This window comes from Antechinus flavipes, chromosome 3, assembly GCF_016432865.1.
Source record: "Antechinus flavipes isolate AdamAnt ecotype Samford, QLD, Australia chromosome 3, AdamAnt_v2, whole genome shotgun sequence".
NCBI classification, from domain to species: Eukaryota; Metazoa; Chordata; class Mammalia; order Dasyuromorphia; family Dasyuridae; genus Antechinus; species Antechinus flavipes.
The window spans coordinates 317,179,775-317,197,606 of NC_067400.1; the positions used below are offsets into that span (position 1 = coordinate 317,179,775).

General features: G+C 34.0%; 1 protein-coding gene across 1 annotated transcript in view; it reads left to right on the forward strand.

Annotated features, from left to right (window-relative positions):
* Positions 1-3,351: 3,351 nt before the first annotated feature.
* Positions 3,352-17,832, forward strand: part of CASR (calcium sensing receptor) — an 82,268-nt gene continuing 67,787 nt past the window's right edge. The window contains exon 1 of the mRNA XM_051985392.1: positions 3,352-3,991. Within this exon, the coding sequence (XP_051841352.1) occupies positions 3,807-3,991 (185 nt within the window). The 5' untranslated portion in view covers positions 3,352-3,806. The remainder of the gene's footprint in view (positions 3,992-17,832) is intronic.

Consider the following 17,832-nt stretch of genomic DNA (forward strand, 5'->3'; position numbering starts at 1 on the left):
AAAGAAGTCATCACAAAAAAACTGCAAATAAAATATGTTTCTGATATTTCTGATGTTTCAGCAACTGGAAAATCGTTGAACAATTTAGAGTATATGAATGTAATTGATTATTACTGTGCCGCAGGGAATGAAAGCTGTAAAGAATTTAGAGAAATATGGGAAGACTTGTTTGAAGTTATTGAAGGTAAAAAAAACCAATATTAAAAAAAAAACCAATATGGACAATGAATAATACAACAGTCAGTAAAGTTAACATTGAGAGATAATAAAACTATCATTAAATAACAGCAGTCAGTATTCTGTACTACCAAAGATAAAGGGCACATCTCTTTCCTATTGATCAATGTATTAACCATTTAATGGTAAGTTACTTTGGTAAGTTAGGGTTTTTTGGTAGGTTTGTTAAGAAATTCTATTTCTTAACAGCATGTATCTATTTTTTCTTTTAGGTAGAAACTTCTTTTTACTGGAGATCATTTAGAATTATATAATGTTAAAGCTATAAGGAAACCTCTACTTTAGCGCCTTTATTTTTCAGATAAGGAAACCTTATAAGGTCTGTGGAAATGATCATTGAATTTGAGAGCTCAAAGAGATCTTAACAATCATCTCTTACAGCAATCTCTCATACTTTACAGATATGGAAACTAAGACTGATAAAGGAAGAGTTACTTGCTCAAAGTTCCACAGTGAGTTAATATCAGAACCCCAAGTATATATAACCTGTCTTCTTATGCCCAGTCCCATTCTCATTCCATGGCAACACATTTCTCTCAACTTGTTTTATAACTAATAAGGAGTAAGGAGCCATTTCTGGAATTTTTTTCTTGGCAATCCAGATTGAGAAGGAAAAGAAATTACCTCAATTCCTATTATAAATTCCATACTTCTAGGTGCCTTTTCTCACATAATGGATACCAATTAAAAGCACAAGTGCAGAACCCTGATCATGTCACTCTATTAATCAAAGGCCTTTAATAGTTCTCAGGTAGTGAGTGAATTCCTTAGCACAGCATTCAAGGCTTTATACAATCTAACTATAACTTACTTTCCTGGCTTTATCTTAGCTTTTTCCCTCTCCTGTTTTCTTATGCTTCATCCAAGTTGGCTACTATCCTCCAAACACATTTTGGACTTTCTTGTCTCTGACCATTTCTTCACATCATTTTCCTTCTAGAATGCCCTCCCTAATCATTGCTGCCTAAAATTCTACTTATATATCAAGACCTAGCTGAAATGCCACTTCCCAGGCTAAGCTTTCATTGATTTAAACCAGCATCCCAATAGATTATGTGAGATTCTTTACCCTAATCTAAATCCTACCCTAAACATACCCTTGTAATTTTTTTTACCTAAATTTGCCCTAATTTACCTTAATACTCTAGTATTCAAAATACTCAGAGGAATCTGTGATTTCATTGTAGAAATTTCTTCTAGTAATGCAAATTTCAACCCATCCATATTTATCATGGACTACTCTTGTTCTTGTCCTCCATAATTTCACCATATAAGTCCACCCAACTTCAGAAGGAAAGATGAGAGCTTTTCTTTCTTTCCTTTGACCTTGAAAGGATTGAGGATCTTTGTTTCAGGGAGAAGTTTCAGAATTATTTTTTTAAAAATCGGATTACTCCAGAAGTAACCCAATCCATTCTTCTCCTGTTCAAGTCTCTAAGCTCAACCCAACCATTTATAACATGTGTCATATATATGTATACACACATATATACCTATACATGTAGAATTGAGGCTATATACATATATGTATATGAATTTGTACTAATCATAATATAATACATATATATATGTATAGATATGTGTATGTATATACATAGGTAAATATGTGTATTCTGATAGATGAGCTCTTTGGTTATCCATTTACTTGCCCATTGTAGTCATTCTTTATCTATCTGTTTTTTTCCTAATGGATATTTATAAATTAGTTTATATATTACATATATATTTAGACATTTGTGTATTATAATATATGAAATATATAATTACATGATATAATGCTTATATATATATTAATTTATATATCCTATCTTTCTACTTGGTAAATGAACTGAGTGTTTGTTGACCAAGACTAAATTTTATGTATTTATTTGCTTTTACAAGGCAGTTGGGATTAAGTGATTTGCCTGGGATTACATAGTAAGTATTAAGTGTCTGAGACCAGTTCTGAACTCAGGTCCTCTTGATTTCAGAGCTAGTGCTCTACCCAATGCACCCTCTAGCTGCCCATAGACTAAAGGTTTTTAGAATGTTTCCTTCTCCTTGTGGCAATTGATATACATATTTATATTCTGTTATCAAGCAGTTTACATTCTATTTGGGAAAAAATATGTATACATAAAAGGAAATATAAGATACATACAAAATACAAAGTAATTAATATTTTGTAGGAGGCAAATACTTGCTGGTGGGGAGATTAAGAAAAATGTCCTCTAAGAAATGATGCCAGAACTGAGCTTTGAAGAAAACTAAGGATTCTTAGAGATAAAGATGAGAAGGAAATAGATTCTTTATATGTAAATAAATATAATGAAATAGGATAAATGAGTAACAGGAATAATAATATGCTATAATGCTATAATATCTATCAAGTATTAGACAATTTTTAGATCACCTCGGTAAGCATCAGACCTGGAGTCAGGAAGACTCATCTTCCCGAGTTCAAATTTATACTCAAACACTTACTTAGCTATGTGACTCTGAGCAAGTTATGTAACACTGTTTGCCTCAGCTCCTTTTCTGGAGTTCAGTGTCTTTGTCAAAAAAAAAAAAACCCAAATGGGGTCACAAAAGTTGGACACAACTGAAATCACTAAACAACAACAATAATCATTAACTAATCATTAATACCAAGCCAAGCACAAAAGAGGGAGCGAAGCACAAAAGAGGGAGTCATTTGCTCACCAGAGTTTCCCCCTTCTCCCTCATTGTCAAGACAGAGATTTTGACATGACATGACAGAATCCAAATTGAGGGATTCCCTAAAGATTGTAAAGTCTTTCAGATGTTCCTGTTTGCATATGACATTTTACTAGCTGATGACATCTAACTCTGGAACATTACAGACTTCCTAAAAAAGTTTCTTAACCACTTTAAAGAATTATAAAAATTTTAAATAGAAATTTAACCAATGTAAGTCAGTTTCTTAAAGGCAGGAGCCACTTTTTTTCCTTTATAAATACCCAGGACCTAGCATAATATAATATGTACTTCATAAATTCTTACTGATAAATTATATTCTACTATCTAATATCCTCCTCGAGGGGCCTGATCATATTTTATTGCTCTTTGTAGCTTTCCTCAGTAACTAGCATGATATATTTGCATATAGTGCATACTTGGGAAAAAAAGTTTGAATGAGTGCATGTGATCTTTTTAAAGCTTTTTTATCCTTTAATCACTGTAGAGTCATGGTGTCCATTTTCATTACAAAAAATGAGCAATAGGAAAAAAGGAGACATCTCTAAGACTAGAGTAAAAAAAAAAAACAAAGGGAGAAAAGGCTAAAGATGGAATTGACAAATGAATTTTTTGCTTTAGTTTTTTTTTATCTTTATTTTTCAGAAGTATGACAGATGGTGTTTACAGGATATTGATTCTGAAGAATTGAGGGTTCCTGATCAAACCAGTCTATAATGGAGAAAACAGCATGCGAAGTTCCAACAAGGAGATCATTGTTCTGTTTCTAATTTCACTCTAGACATGTACCCTCAAAGCAAAGAGTGAAAGGCTTTCAGGACACCATCCCATCCTTGCACCCTTTTTTCTTCTTCTTGGAGAAAAGAAAAACAATGACCTATTATAGATGTTGCTTGGTCCTCTTGGCTTTCACCTGGAACACTTCTGCCTATGGCCCTGACCAGAGAGCACAGAAAAAGGGAGATATAATTCTTGGGGGACTCTTTCCAATTCATTTTGGAGTAGCAGCTAAAGATCAGGATCTAAAATCAAGGCCCGAGTCAGTGGAATGCATCAGGTAAGGGAAAGAAGTCAAGTCCCAGACACAGTTTGATTATTTCTTAAGGGGTTGGGGATGCAGATGGAGAAAAACCCAGGAAGGTTGCATGGTCTATGACAGTGGTTTCTCTTTAGTGGTTCTGAGTTTGTAATGATTATCCAAGAGGCTCATGCTAAAAATTTCTTAATAGCTCTTCAAGTAGTAAATGATTGCCCAATTATGTTACAAATATACTTTCTTCTGTGAAAACAAATACGTGCATGTTCAAAGTAAAAAACAGGGTTGTTTCTGCAGTGATTTGAAGTTCAAGAGAGCAAAAATCATCATTGTAGCTATTGTAAATATTTAATGGATAAATCTATAAGAATATGAATAGTATGTTCAATTTTCCTGATGGTTCACAACATATTTTGTTGTTCTTGAAATGGGTTCATGAAACAAACAAACAAAAAACATCAAAACTATTCGTCTTTGGGGTTTTATGAGTAATGACTTGAGGAAAAGCTGTCCTAACCATAAATGCACAGGTTCCCATGGCTTCACTACACTGTTCAAAAAAGACAGATGAAAATACATGTGTCATATGTTAATTCCCTTTGCACAATAGATATGTGCCCATCCTCTTGTAGAGCCTTTCAGACTCTGAAATCTGATATGGCTATCAACCATAGCTAAACACACTCTATCCTGATTCGGACATTGTGGGGTCACTGGTCCTGTTCGAAAGCAAAGGTCAAAAAAGAACAACAACAACGTGTGGCATTTACATTGTACTTTACTAGTTAAATCTAGATATGAGTTTGTCAAACAGGAGGTCATGTCTTCTGAGTAAGACATAAGAAAACTGGAAAAGTTTGTCATGCACAAGAAAAATCATATCAAAAGGGGAAAAAATGAGAAAGAAAAAAACAAGCAAGCAAACAGCAACAACAACGCAGGTGAAAATACTACATTGTGATCTACATTCAGTTTCTACAGTTCTCTCTCTGGGTGCAGATGGCTCTTTCCATCACAAGTCTATTGCAATTGCCTTGAAACACCTCATTGTTGAAAAGAGTCAAGTCCATTATGGTTGATCATCACATAATCTTGTTGTTTCTGTACAATGTTCTCTTGGTAATCCTCACTTTACTCAGCATCAGTTTATATCTTTCCAGGCTTTTCTGAAATCGATCTGCTCATCATTTCTTATAGAACAATAATATTCCATTACATTCATATGCTATAACTTAGTCAGCCATTCCTTAATGGATGGGAATCCACTCAATTTCCAGTTCCTTGCCATTACAAAAAAGGACTGCTGCAAATATTTTTACACATGTGAACCTTTTTCAGAAGGAGAGACTTAAGACAGGCAGAAACACCAGTAGGCTATTGCAATAGTCTAGCCATAAAGGGATAAGGCTTTATACCAGAGAGATGGCAGTGTCAGAGGAGAGAAAGGAGCATATTGGAGAGAGGGTACAAAGATGAAATCGAGAGGCCTTAGCAACAGATTAGATATGAGGGATGAGAGATAGCGAGGAGCAACAGATTAGATAGAGTCCAGCTTGACTCCTAGGTTATAAGCATGAAGGACTGGACAGATGGTTTTAACCCTCTGTAAAAATAAGGAAGCGGGGTGAAGAGAATAACTTAGGGGGAAAATAATGAGTTCCATTTTGGTAAATGTTGAGTTTAAAATATTTATTGGACATCTATATAGCTCCAGATTACTACAAGGCAGTTCAGGATGTAAGATTGGATAAGCAGATTTGAGAATTATTATCATAGAGATGGTACGTAAATCCATGAGAGCTGATAAGATTTCCAAGTAAGTAACATAGAGGAAGAAGAGATAATGACCCATAACAGAATCCTTTGGGACATTTATGGTTAAAAGGTGTAATCTGGAATATGATTCCTCAAAGGAGACTAAGAAGGAGTAGTCAGCTAGAAGGAAAAACAGGAGAGAGTGTTATGTCAGAAACCTAATGAAGAAAGTGTCAAGTCAAGTAAGAGAGAGAGATTAGCAGTATCAAAGGCTGTGGACAAGTTGAAGAGAATAAGAATTGAGAAAATCCACTGGATTTTCCAACTAAGAGAACACTGATAACTCTGAAGAGACCAGTTTCACTGTCATAATAAGGGCGAAAGTCAAATTGTAAGGGGTTAAGAAGAGAGTGAGAGGAGGCACATATTGTAGATGGCCATTTCAAAGGTCATGAAGAACAAAAGAGATATAGGACAATTCTAATAAGAATGGAAGGATCAGGGATAGAGGAGACATGAGAACATTTGTAGGCAGTGGGAAATGAACCAATAGAAAAGAAGAAGTGAAAATGATAGAGTGGAAATGACAGAGGAGGTGATTTGTTGGGAGAGATGGAAAGCAATGGAGTCCCTTGAGTGGGTAAAAGAGTTAATCTTAGTAAGGAGGAAGGCTACCTCATAAGATAATACAAAGGTAAAGGAGGAGAGGTATCTGACAGAAGATATCTGAATGATAGGAGATGAGGAAGAAGGGAAAAAAGTTCATAATGAATGGCCCATTTAACTTCTCTGGAACCCAGTTTCATCACATGCCCTCCATGTGTTAGAAACCTCATCTATAAAAGGATAGGGATTGAACAAAATGTCTTCACATAAGTCTCACTCTGATGCTTCACCTTAGCATGGCAATAATCTTGGGTTCTTTGAAACCACGCCAGCAGAGTTTGAGTTTTGGCAGGTTCTAATAGCAAGAAAGCATGAAAACCAGGCTCAATGATGAGCTTGCTGCCCAATGCAAAAAATACTGACTTTGGAGTCCTGCTTCTAATACTTTCTGCCACTCTGCCCTTTTGGAACAGCTAGGTGGTAAAATAGGTAGAGTATAGGGTCTGGAATCAAGAAGATTTATCTTTATGAGTTGAAATCTGGCCTCAGACACTAGGCAAGTCACTTACACTTGTCTCAGTTTTCTCATCTGTAAAATGAACTAGAAAAGAAAATGGCATTATGTCTATCCAGAAAACAAGAGTTGGATAAGACTGAACAACAATAAAAACAAAGGGAAATTAATGAAAAAATGTAAATGAAAGTGGTCTGTGATGACCGGGTATTTAAAATCAGCCGGAGTCAGGAATTCAGGTTAGGAGAAAATCTTCGATCTTTATTCTTTGTGGAGGTGAAGAAGGATTGGAGGTGAAGGGGAATCGCAATAGCAATGTGAGCAGCTGCAACAAGAAGCCAGCCAGCAATCTCTCCCTGCCTCTCTTCCTGCCCCTCTGCCTCCACCCACCAAAATCGTCATTTCCTATACAACACATCAGGACTTGCACAAAGAGTGGGCAGGGCCATTCTTTCTCCAAGCATATATATTAATAGAGTATGGTCCAATTACTATTTAGCCTCACGTGTTTGGGACCTTAGTGCGTCAACTCAAACTTCAGCCCATTGCAGTGATCTAGCTGTACCAGACCTAAAACTATATTATAAAGTAGTGGTCATGGCTAATAAATAGAGTTGATCAGTAGAATAGATTAGATTCATAAGACACAACTGTCAATGATTATAGTAATCAAGTGTTTGATAAACCAAAAGATTGCAGCTTCTGGGATAAGAACTATTTGACAAAAAATTGCTGGGAAAATTAGAAAAAAAAAACAGGCATTGACCAACATCTAACACTCTAAACCAACTTAAGGTTGAAATGGGTTCATGATTTAGACATAGTGATACTATAAACAAATTAGAAGAACAAAGGATAGTCTACCTCTCAGATCTGTGAAGGAGGAAGGAATTTATGGCACATTATGGAATGCAAAATGGATAATTTTAATGATATTAAGTTAAAAAAATTGTGTACAAACAAAACCAATGAAGACAAGATTAGAAGGGAAGTAGTAAACTGGAAAAAAATTTATATTCAAGGGTTCTGATAAAAGTCTAATTTCTAAAATATAGAGAGAATTGACTCAAATTTATAAGAATTCAAGCCAGTCTCCTATTGATAAATTGTCAAAGGATATGAACAGACAATTTTCAGATGAAGAAATTAAAACCATTTCTAGTCACGTGAAAAAATGCACTAAGTCATTAGTGGTCAAAGAAATGCAAATTAAGACAACTTTGAGGTACCGCTACACACCTCTCAAATTGGTTAAGATGATAGGAAAAGATAATGATGCATGTTGGAGGGAAAAACTGAGATACTAATACATTGTTGGTGGAGTTGTGAACTAACTCAACCATTATGGAGAGCAATTTGGAACTATGTCAGAGGGCTTTCATATTGTGCTAAAAGAAACTTTTAGCAGTGTTTCTATTGGGCCTCTATCCCAAAGGAATCATAAAAAAAGAAAAAAAAATTTGTGCAAAAATGTTTGTGGCAGCCCTTTTTATAGTGGCCAGGAACTGGAAACTGAGCAAATACCCATCGAGAGTTGGAGAATGCCTGAATAAGTTATGGTATATTATTGTTCTGTAAGAGACAATCAGTAGGATGATTTCAGAAAGGCCTGGAGAGACTTACATGACCTGATGCTAAGTGAAGTGAATAGAACCGAGAGGACATGGCATACAACAAGAAGAAGATTATATGATGATCAATTCTGATGAATGTGAATCTTTTAAACAGTGAGGTGATTCAGACCAGTTTTAATGGTTTTGTGATGGAGAAAACCATCTGTACCCAGAGAGAGGACTCTGGGGATTGAGTGTGGGTCACAACATAGTATTTTCACTTTTTTTGTTGTTTGCTTGCATTTTGTTTTCTTTCTAATTTTTTTATCTGATTTTTCTTGTACAGGATGATAATTGTGGAAATGTGTATAGAAGAAGTGTACATGTTTAACATATATTGGATTACTTGCTATGTAAGGGAAGGGTTGTGGGAAAGGGAAGGAGAAAAAAAATGAAACACAAGGTTTTGCAAGGGTGAATGTTGAAAATTATCTTGGTATATGTTTTAAAAATAAAAAAACTTTATTAAAAAAGAAATTAAAAAAGAACAAAAGTCAAAAGCAAATGTCAGATTGGAAGAAAAGATGAAAATTCAGTTTTCATTATATATGCAAATGTAGAACTAAATAGAAATTAGATAGAAATTAGTTAAAGGCATCATGGTGTAGTGGATAGATTGCTAGATTTGGAGTCAGAAAGACTAGATTCAAATCCTACCTTTGATATTAGCCATCTGGGAAGCCATGAGCATGTCTTCATATGTCTGTAAGCCTTAGTTTCTTCATCTTAATAGAGAAGAGATAAACTAAATATATAGAATAAAACATCTTTTTGAACAAGGCCAATATGGAAATTAGTCTTGCTTGACCTTGTATATTTAGTAAATAGATTTTCATTTTTAGTGTAGGGTAGTGGATTAGGAAAAAGAGAAAATAAGTACCTGTTAATTTTTTAAAAATTATTAAATAGAAATTCAGGATATTTTCCATTTTCCATAAATAGTGGACACAACAATGTCCTCAATACTTCTTAGTTATGTGAGTATATGACTTAGTTATGTGACTATGTAGGCCTGCTGCAGAAATTTGTCAGCAAAAGCTTGAGTATTTTCTTCTCATGTTTTCATCAAAGATGCTATTGTTATGTATATGTGGAATTCTTATAGATATTTTTGAGAGATGAAAAAGCAGGCTTATGAATAATTGCTATCTTTTCATTTCTGGTGGGGGAGCAGTAGAATCATTACTGATAACATTTTTCTCTTTGAGAAAATTTGAAAGCCTCTCCCTGACTATCTTTAAAAATTGTGTTATTTCCTGCAGTGATTTCTTCTGTATTTGGTCAGACCCAGTTTCTCTTCCTAATTTCCTTTCATATCAGGTGATATACACTAAGGGTATGTGGCAGTTGTATGTGGATAATGATTAAATGAATATATATATATATATACATATTGTTCCATAGATTTCACATCTGTGTGTGTTGCCTTTTTTTTTTCCTTTTTCCACATTCCTGTATAAATATTTTGAGGTATTTGATATGGCTTAGCTGGGTGTCAAAGTAAATACTGTTAGATTTGTTTTTTTCTTTCTTGATTTATTGCTGTTTTCTGAGACAGAACTTTTCATGATATGGGTTTTTATATATATTCAGTTCATGTATCAGTTCATGTAAATCTTCCCAAGTTTTTCTAAAACCATTAGAAGATAGATAACATTCTTTTTAAATCAGTTCTCTAGGATCCTAGTGGATCATTATTTGTTCAGTGTTCTTAAGTCTTTCAAAATCATTTGTGCTTATAATTTTGTTATTATATAAATTGTTCTTATGGTCCTGCTCATTTCATTCTGTATCAGTTCATATAAAAGTTCCCAGGTTTCTTTAAAATTATTTTTTTCATTATTTCTTACTTCCACAGTAGTTTCTATTATTTTGAAATAACATGATTTGTTCAGCCTTTCTCCAATCAATAGGTATTCCTTTTGTTTCCTGTTCTATGCCACTATAAAAAGCTATTATAACTATTTTTGATATTGATCTCTTTGTGGGGCAAAAGTTAAGTATTGGTGTTACCATGAATGTTCTAATTTTTTTGAAAAAGAAGAGTAATAGCAACAGTTAAAAAATAGTTTAAAAAACTACTCCAATTCTTTCTAAAAGTCTCTAATAAATATTAAAAAGATAATTTGTGAGCATTTTAAAAATGAATTGATGATGACTAATGATTTCTATGGTTTCATTAAAAATAGGTCATGGTCAGAGCACTCAGGTGGCTGAAGTCAAGAGGTCCTGAGTTTAAATCAGGTCTCAGACACTTAACACTTCCTAGCTGTGTGACCCTGGGCAAGTCACTTAACCCTAATTGCCTCAGCAAAAAAAAAAAAAAAATTAGGTCATGGTGGACAAACTCATTTGCTTTTTTGATATTATAATTATAAAGTAGTCCAGAAAAATAGTGCTGATGCAGAATCGGCCAAAATTTCAGTGAAATATCTAAGAATCTCTCATAACTGTCCTTATAAATAAGATGGAGAAGAGTGATGAGACAATAGTATGGTTGATAACTCAAATTTACATTGTACTTTAAGGTTTACCTAGTAAAATTCACAATAATTCATAGCAGAGGTTGATAAATTTCAAGCTGTCCCACTTTCCCCCACAAATAAAACAAATTTGTGCTCCAGGGCAAATATAGACTGGTTAAAAAATCAAAAAAACTTGGGGCAGGACAGGAGTCCTCCTGATACAACTGAAGAGGATCTGAAGAAAGACTGGAGAAGATCCAAAGAAAGACTCTCTCCTCTGACCAGGAATTACCTTGTGTGAAGTGCAAATACCTCCAGGATAGCTCCATAAAAACACCAAGTGGGGACTCCTCAGGCTAGCTGGCTGTGGCTGGGGCCTCTGCAGGAATCACAGAAACTTTCACCTCCTAGACTTTTTGTGGAGTCCAGGGAAGACTGAGGGAATCTTGGCTGATCAGGAACCCCAGTCAAGCCCAGCTATGATATTGAGATGTAGTCCTGAATGAGAAAGAACCAGCACCAGTGAGTGCAGAGACAGAGGGCAAGGGATGCTGCTGGCTGTGGACACTTGAAGGAGGGGGAACTTTTGGTTTGAGGTTCCTGGTCAGAGGAGAGATCTGGAATAAAGCCAGAGTACCATTCCCCCCAACCCAGAATTAGAGTTGCTTTCACTAATACAACAAAAATGAACCTGCAAAAAAGAAAGAACCCCTCCATAGAAAGATACTACAGGAACAGAGAAGACGCAGATTCATCTTTGGAGGAGGACAATGAAGTAAAAAACAAAACCAAACAAACAAATAAAAAAAACTTCTAATCCAAAGAGTAATGTGAAATGGCTCCCTGCCCAGAGAGAATTTACAGAATTCAAAAAAGAATTTAAAAATCAAATGAGAGATACTGAAGAAAAACTAAAAAAGAAATTTAAAACCATCCTAGAAAAACAAGAAAATCATGAAAAAAGGTCATCCAACTGGAAAAAAAGAGACAGTCTCAAAAATGAAAATAATCCTTTGAAAATTAGAATTGGGCAAGGAGAAGCCAATGAAGGTATGAGAGACCAGGAAATAACACAAAAGATCATAACAAATGAAAAAATAGTATAGAATATGAATCATCTTATAAGAAAAATGATAGATCTAGAGAACAGATCAAGAAGAGAAAATCAAGAATAATTGGACTGCCTGAAAGTTTTGACCAAAAAAAAAAAATCTTCACACAATAATGCTAGAAATAATCTAAGAAAATTGTCCTGGAATGGTAGAACAGGAGTGGAAAATAGAAATAGAAAAAAAAATCAACTGATCACCATTTCAACAAGATCTTTTGTGGAAAACACACAGGAACATTATTGTCAAATTTTGAAACCCTCAGATCAAAGAGAAAATTTTGCGAGAAACAAGAAAAAAAAACAATTTTAAATATTCTAGAGCTACATTAGAATTGTAGCAGCCACAATAAAAGACCATAGGTCCAGGAATCACATCTACTGACAATCAAAAGAACTAGGCCTGAGGCCAAAAAATATCATATGCAGCAAAATTATCTATAATATTGAATGAGAAAAAATATACATTCAGTGGACTTGTAGATTTTCAGGACTTCCTATCAACCAAACCTGAACTTAATAGAAAATATAATATATAAAGTCAATATCAAAGATTAATTTCAAGGAACTTAACATGAACAATTTTTTTAACATGGGAAATATATACCATATGTTTAATGTTGCCATCAATAGGGTAGCTCAAAAGAAAGATTGGGGCAAAATTAAGGCAAAAATAGTTATGTAATACAAATGAGGTGCAGAGGAAGGATAGACACAGAGGCATTAGAAGACTCATAGTTCTGAAAACCTACTCATATTGGGAATGGGTAAAATAGGCAACATTTCATATATACTATAAAGAAATAAGGGAGAAGGATGGGATGGATAGAGAAGCAAAGGATGAGGGAAGAAGACAAGGGAGGGATCCATGGATGGAGGGGATTAAGTAATAGTAAGACAAGTTACTTGTCTTTAGTTTTCAGAATTAAAGCAAAGTCAGTAGGGATAGGAAAGATATGTGTGTGTGTGTATATGTGTGTGTATGTATATATCCACATATGTATATGTAAATATATACTTTCTTAACTATAGCCTGCTTGGAGGTGGGGGAGCATGAAAGAGGAGAAAAAACAAAGTAAAAAAGGTATATAGCAAAAAACAAAAGAATAACTTACAAAGAAGTAAAGAAAAGATGGACATTGATGAATATAATTTCTTCCAGCAATATCTTTCTTGAAGTGGTATTTGTTATATATTGTGAATCCTCCAAGATATTCTGCTGGGCACATGATGGTGTTCTCTTTTGCTTTGTTTTCATTTTGTTTTGTATTCCTCTTCTGTTTTTCTTTTTTTCTTATTCGGTTTCTTTAAATAAAATAAATTTGAAAAAAAGATAATAGTTCATACAGTAAGCAGTAGGAATAGGGATTAGGAACTAAGTCTTTGATGTCACTGATAATAAGGAAATCTTGGATGAAAAACTCCCTTTATCATCGGTAATTTTTCTTGAACTTACAGTTTTAGGAAGACTCTTAGAGAAGTAGTATATTAGTATAAGTTGTTATTTATATTGGTTATTAGTATAAATTAGTTATAAGTTAGTATTAGTAATAATATAAGTAGGATAAACATTATTGTAACTATTTTATAGATGAGAAAACAAATGATCACATGGCTAGTAAGTATCTGCAGCAAAATTCAAACCCAGTTCTTCTGACTTCATCTGTGGTTATTCTGATGCTACACTAAAGCCATATAATAATAATCAATGGATCAATGTTATCTTGGAGGAATAATTTTTGAAGTATGCTTTGGGGACTCTTGGGGATACTGTGAACTTTCAGAAGTCAGTCTTTGATATCAAAATAACTTACATAATAATATTATGATGTTTTAATTCTATTATAGCAAGTATCAACTGATATAACCAATATAGATATAATATAGAAAGATATAAATATAACCAGTAGAAACAAAATCTTTTTGGAATACTCACATTTTAAGATCTTGGAATCAAAAGTTTGAGAATCATTGTTTCAGAGAAATGTCTCTAAAAATCAGGCAATCACGTTGAACATTTTGGTCAATATTTTAGATTATGTCATAGATGTCATGCTTATTAAAAATTTGAAGATGGCAGAAACTAGGAAAGACAATAAATATGTTAATCAAATATGCAAAAAAATCTTAATAGGATAGGATGATGGACTGAACCGAATAAGTATTAATTTATTAGAGACAAATGGAAAATTCTGCACTTGGGTTCACAAAACATCAACTTCACAAATACAACCTGAGGGACATAAGGGTAAACAAAAATGTGTAAGAAAAATGAGGGTTTTAATATCCTGAAGTTTCAGAGTGACATGAAAATCACAAATGTGCATTGTATCTTATGCCAATTTAGGTATAATATCCAGAGGGGAAAAAATGAAGGATCTGTTTTACTTTGTCTTGAGCAGATCACATTTAGAAACAACCAAATTGAGTGTTGGGACTGGGCAGGAGAATCTGATTTCAAATCCAACTTTAGACATTTACTAGCTGTGTCCTTTAACTTTTGTAAGCCTCATTGTCCCCTCATCTGTAAAATGGAGATAATAATAGCACTGGCTCCCAGAGTTGTTGAAAGGATAAAATGAAATAATATTTGTAAAACACTTTGTAATCCTTAAAAACACTACATAAATGCTAGATATTATATCTTTTTCTCAATATTGCACTCAGGAAAATATTGATAAACTAGGGTACATTAAGAAGAGGAAAACCAGGGACCATGCCATATGGCAAAAAGTTGAGGGAATTCGAGATAGTTCATTTGTAAGTTCAAAGAATTTGGAGAGGACATACTAGCCAACTCCAAGTATTTGAAAGATCATCATTGGGGACAGCTAGGTGGCACAGTGGATAGGGCATCAGTCCTGAAGTCAGGAAGACCTGAGTTCAAATCTGGTCTCAGACATTTAACACTTCCTAGCTATGTGACCCTGGGTAATTCACTTAACCCCAATTGCCTCAGCAACAAAACAAAACAAAAAAACCATCATGTGGAATGTAGGCTTGAGGACAAGAAGCAATGGGTTTCAGTGATATAAATTTCGAATTTGATAAAGGAAGGGGAATGAGCCAAGTCTTCAGAAGGTAGGGAGTTCTCCTTTATCCTAGATTGTCACTTGTCAACCATATTGAAGAACTAGAAAATACCTTTAACATCCTTTTCAACAAAACATTCCATGTTTCTTATAGAACCTAAAGATCAAGGGAAACAGTACCATCTAATTTTAAGGAACATGATGAAACATCAAAATTGCTTCAGGAAATCTGGATTTCATTTAAATAGAGACTATATCCAAAGAGGTAGTTAAGTACTGTTTAAAAGAATATTTTAATTTTGATTTTACTTCAAAAGAATTCTTCATTGTTCAATGTGCTTTTTTTTTTTCTTCACCAGTACCAGTATTTGCATTTTGTCGGGATATTCAACTTCCCTACTAGTATTTTTGGCAAGACTCCTGCCCCCATATTTCACAATAAACTTAGTTTTGTAAATATAGTGAATTTTCTATACTTAGGGATCACACCCCTTTTTTGATTATACCTATAAAGTTTTATATATGCACAGATTTCCTCTTGGAAACAAATATTATATTTATCAAGTCCCCAGTAATCAATATATATTGATTACTTTAGGAACATTTTAACTCAAGCCCTCTATGACAACTTATAAAATAACTTCCTTGTTTGGGTAATTTTATCAGTTATAATAACTGACTTTTTATTATGCTTTAAATTTTATAAAGTGCTTTATACTTTCACATTAGCTCTCAACAGCCATATAAGTTGTTATTATGCCCATTTCGTGATTCAGAAGACTGAGCCCACTCATTTTGCCTACTCTTAAGTGTTGGAAGGGGAATGTGAATTTAGATCTTCCTGACTCTGAAACCAATATTCTATCCACTGGGTCAAGCTGTTTTATGGTTGGTTATAAACACCTAATCATCTATTTGTATAACCATGTACATAAAAACTTGCAATTATTCCTTACCTATAATTGTACCTTTCCCAGGATCCTTTAGGACCATTTGGTAATTAACAGTGGAGTCTAGAAACCCTAAGGCTCCAAATCAATCACAATCTCTAAATGTCTAAATAGAAGCATCCCCAGGTGCTGTTCACATGCTCACAATCCAAAGGCCACAGATTTCCAAAAGAGAATACCTTACTCCTATGACCCTTCTCCCCACTAACTTTTTAAAGAGTATTATTCAATCTGTATTTAGACATATTTGATTTCTTCTCTGTGTATAGATAAATTTTTCATCATAACAAGGTGGATCATTGTATTACTGAGAATAGCTGCATTTACAACTGATCATCCCAGAACATTGCTATTACTTTGTATATAGTACATTTCACTTTCCTTTCATTCTTGCGGAGCTTTGCAGTTTTTTTCCCCCTAGAGCCTCTTGCTCATCAATTCCTATGGAACAATATTCCATGATAATCATATACCACAATTTATTCAGTTATTCCCCAACTGATGGGCTTCCCCTCAATTTCTAATTCTTTACTCTGAGAATAGAGCTGCTACAGATATTTTTGTATATATAAGTCCTTTTCTTTCCCCCACTCTTTTTAAAGTCTCTTTTGATATTTTTGCTTAAAAGTGGTGTTGTTAGTTTGAAGGGTATACATGAGTTTATAGACATTTGGGCATAGGTAATATTTTTTGATCCTTTATCAATTGTCTCCACTAACTTTCAACCTGGAAATCATTATGTACCACTTATACAACAAAAGATACTGTGTATTTCTAGGCTCCAGGCCCCTACAATATTTCATGCAACAAGAGTACAGTGAAAAATTGCATCCCTTCTGCTACCCAAAATCCTGAAGAAATATTTCACTTTTCACAGTGGGGAAAGAAAAGTTAAAGCTGATGTTCAGAAACCTCAACCTTTGCATTCTACTTTGGATATGCAAAAGTAAAGTCAAAATAGTATTTACTCAATCAGCAATTCTCATACCTTACCAACTTTATGCATGTTGATTTGGTTCAATTTAGAAGTATTTCCTTAAAGCCCATAGACATCCCCATTGAGAAAAAAGGAATAGGAGAGGTCTCTTACCTTCTAAACTTGTTCCTTTTCTTCCCTTCCTTGGAATCCTCAGAATCCACTGGCTCTTCTATCATGATCCCACAGTTGTCTAAATTAGGGCAAAGTTGTTTTTTTTTTCCTATTCACTATGTCAAAGAATTTGCTTGTTTTATCTATGGTCTGGGAGATACCATAAGGAACATTTCTCTAGCTCAGTTAAAGTTTGAAATTTCATATTGGTTATTTACCCACTGAGTTTTTGTCAAGAAAAAAATTAAAGTTTCAACAAGTAACCTACAAAGTATTTATATAGTTCTAGAAGGGAATGGGAGGAAAAGCATTCTGAGATGATCCTATTTCATTTCTTTTAAAACTTCCCCATGGATTGTCCCTGTCAAGCTCATGCCCCAGTTGAGCAAAAATATTTAAGCTCCTGACCAGAACTGGTAAACCTCCATACATATTTGCAAGAAAATCTAAAGAGAGAATATGTTTATCTATTTATCATCCTTGAAGGAGCTTCCATATCTTTCTAAAGAAAAGGGAGTTGCCTTTTCATTCTACCATTCCTTTGAGTAATAATGCCAGAGATTAAGAACTGCTAGCCACAGTTAGCAGAAATCTCAGAGGTCATTTAATTTAACCTCTACCTGATCAATTATTTAACAAGTATTTGTATCAGGCACTATTCTAGATACTGAGAGCATAAGTACATAGAATGAAAGTCCTTAATGCTCTAATGGAGAAAACAACAAATGC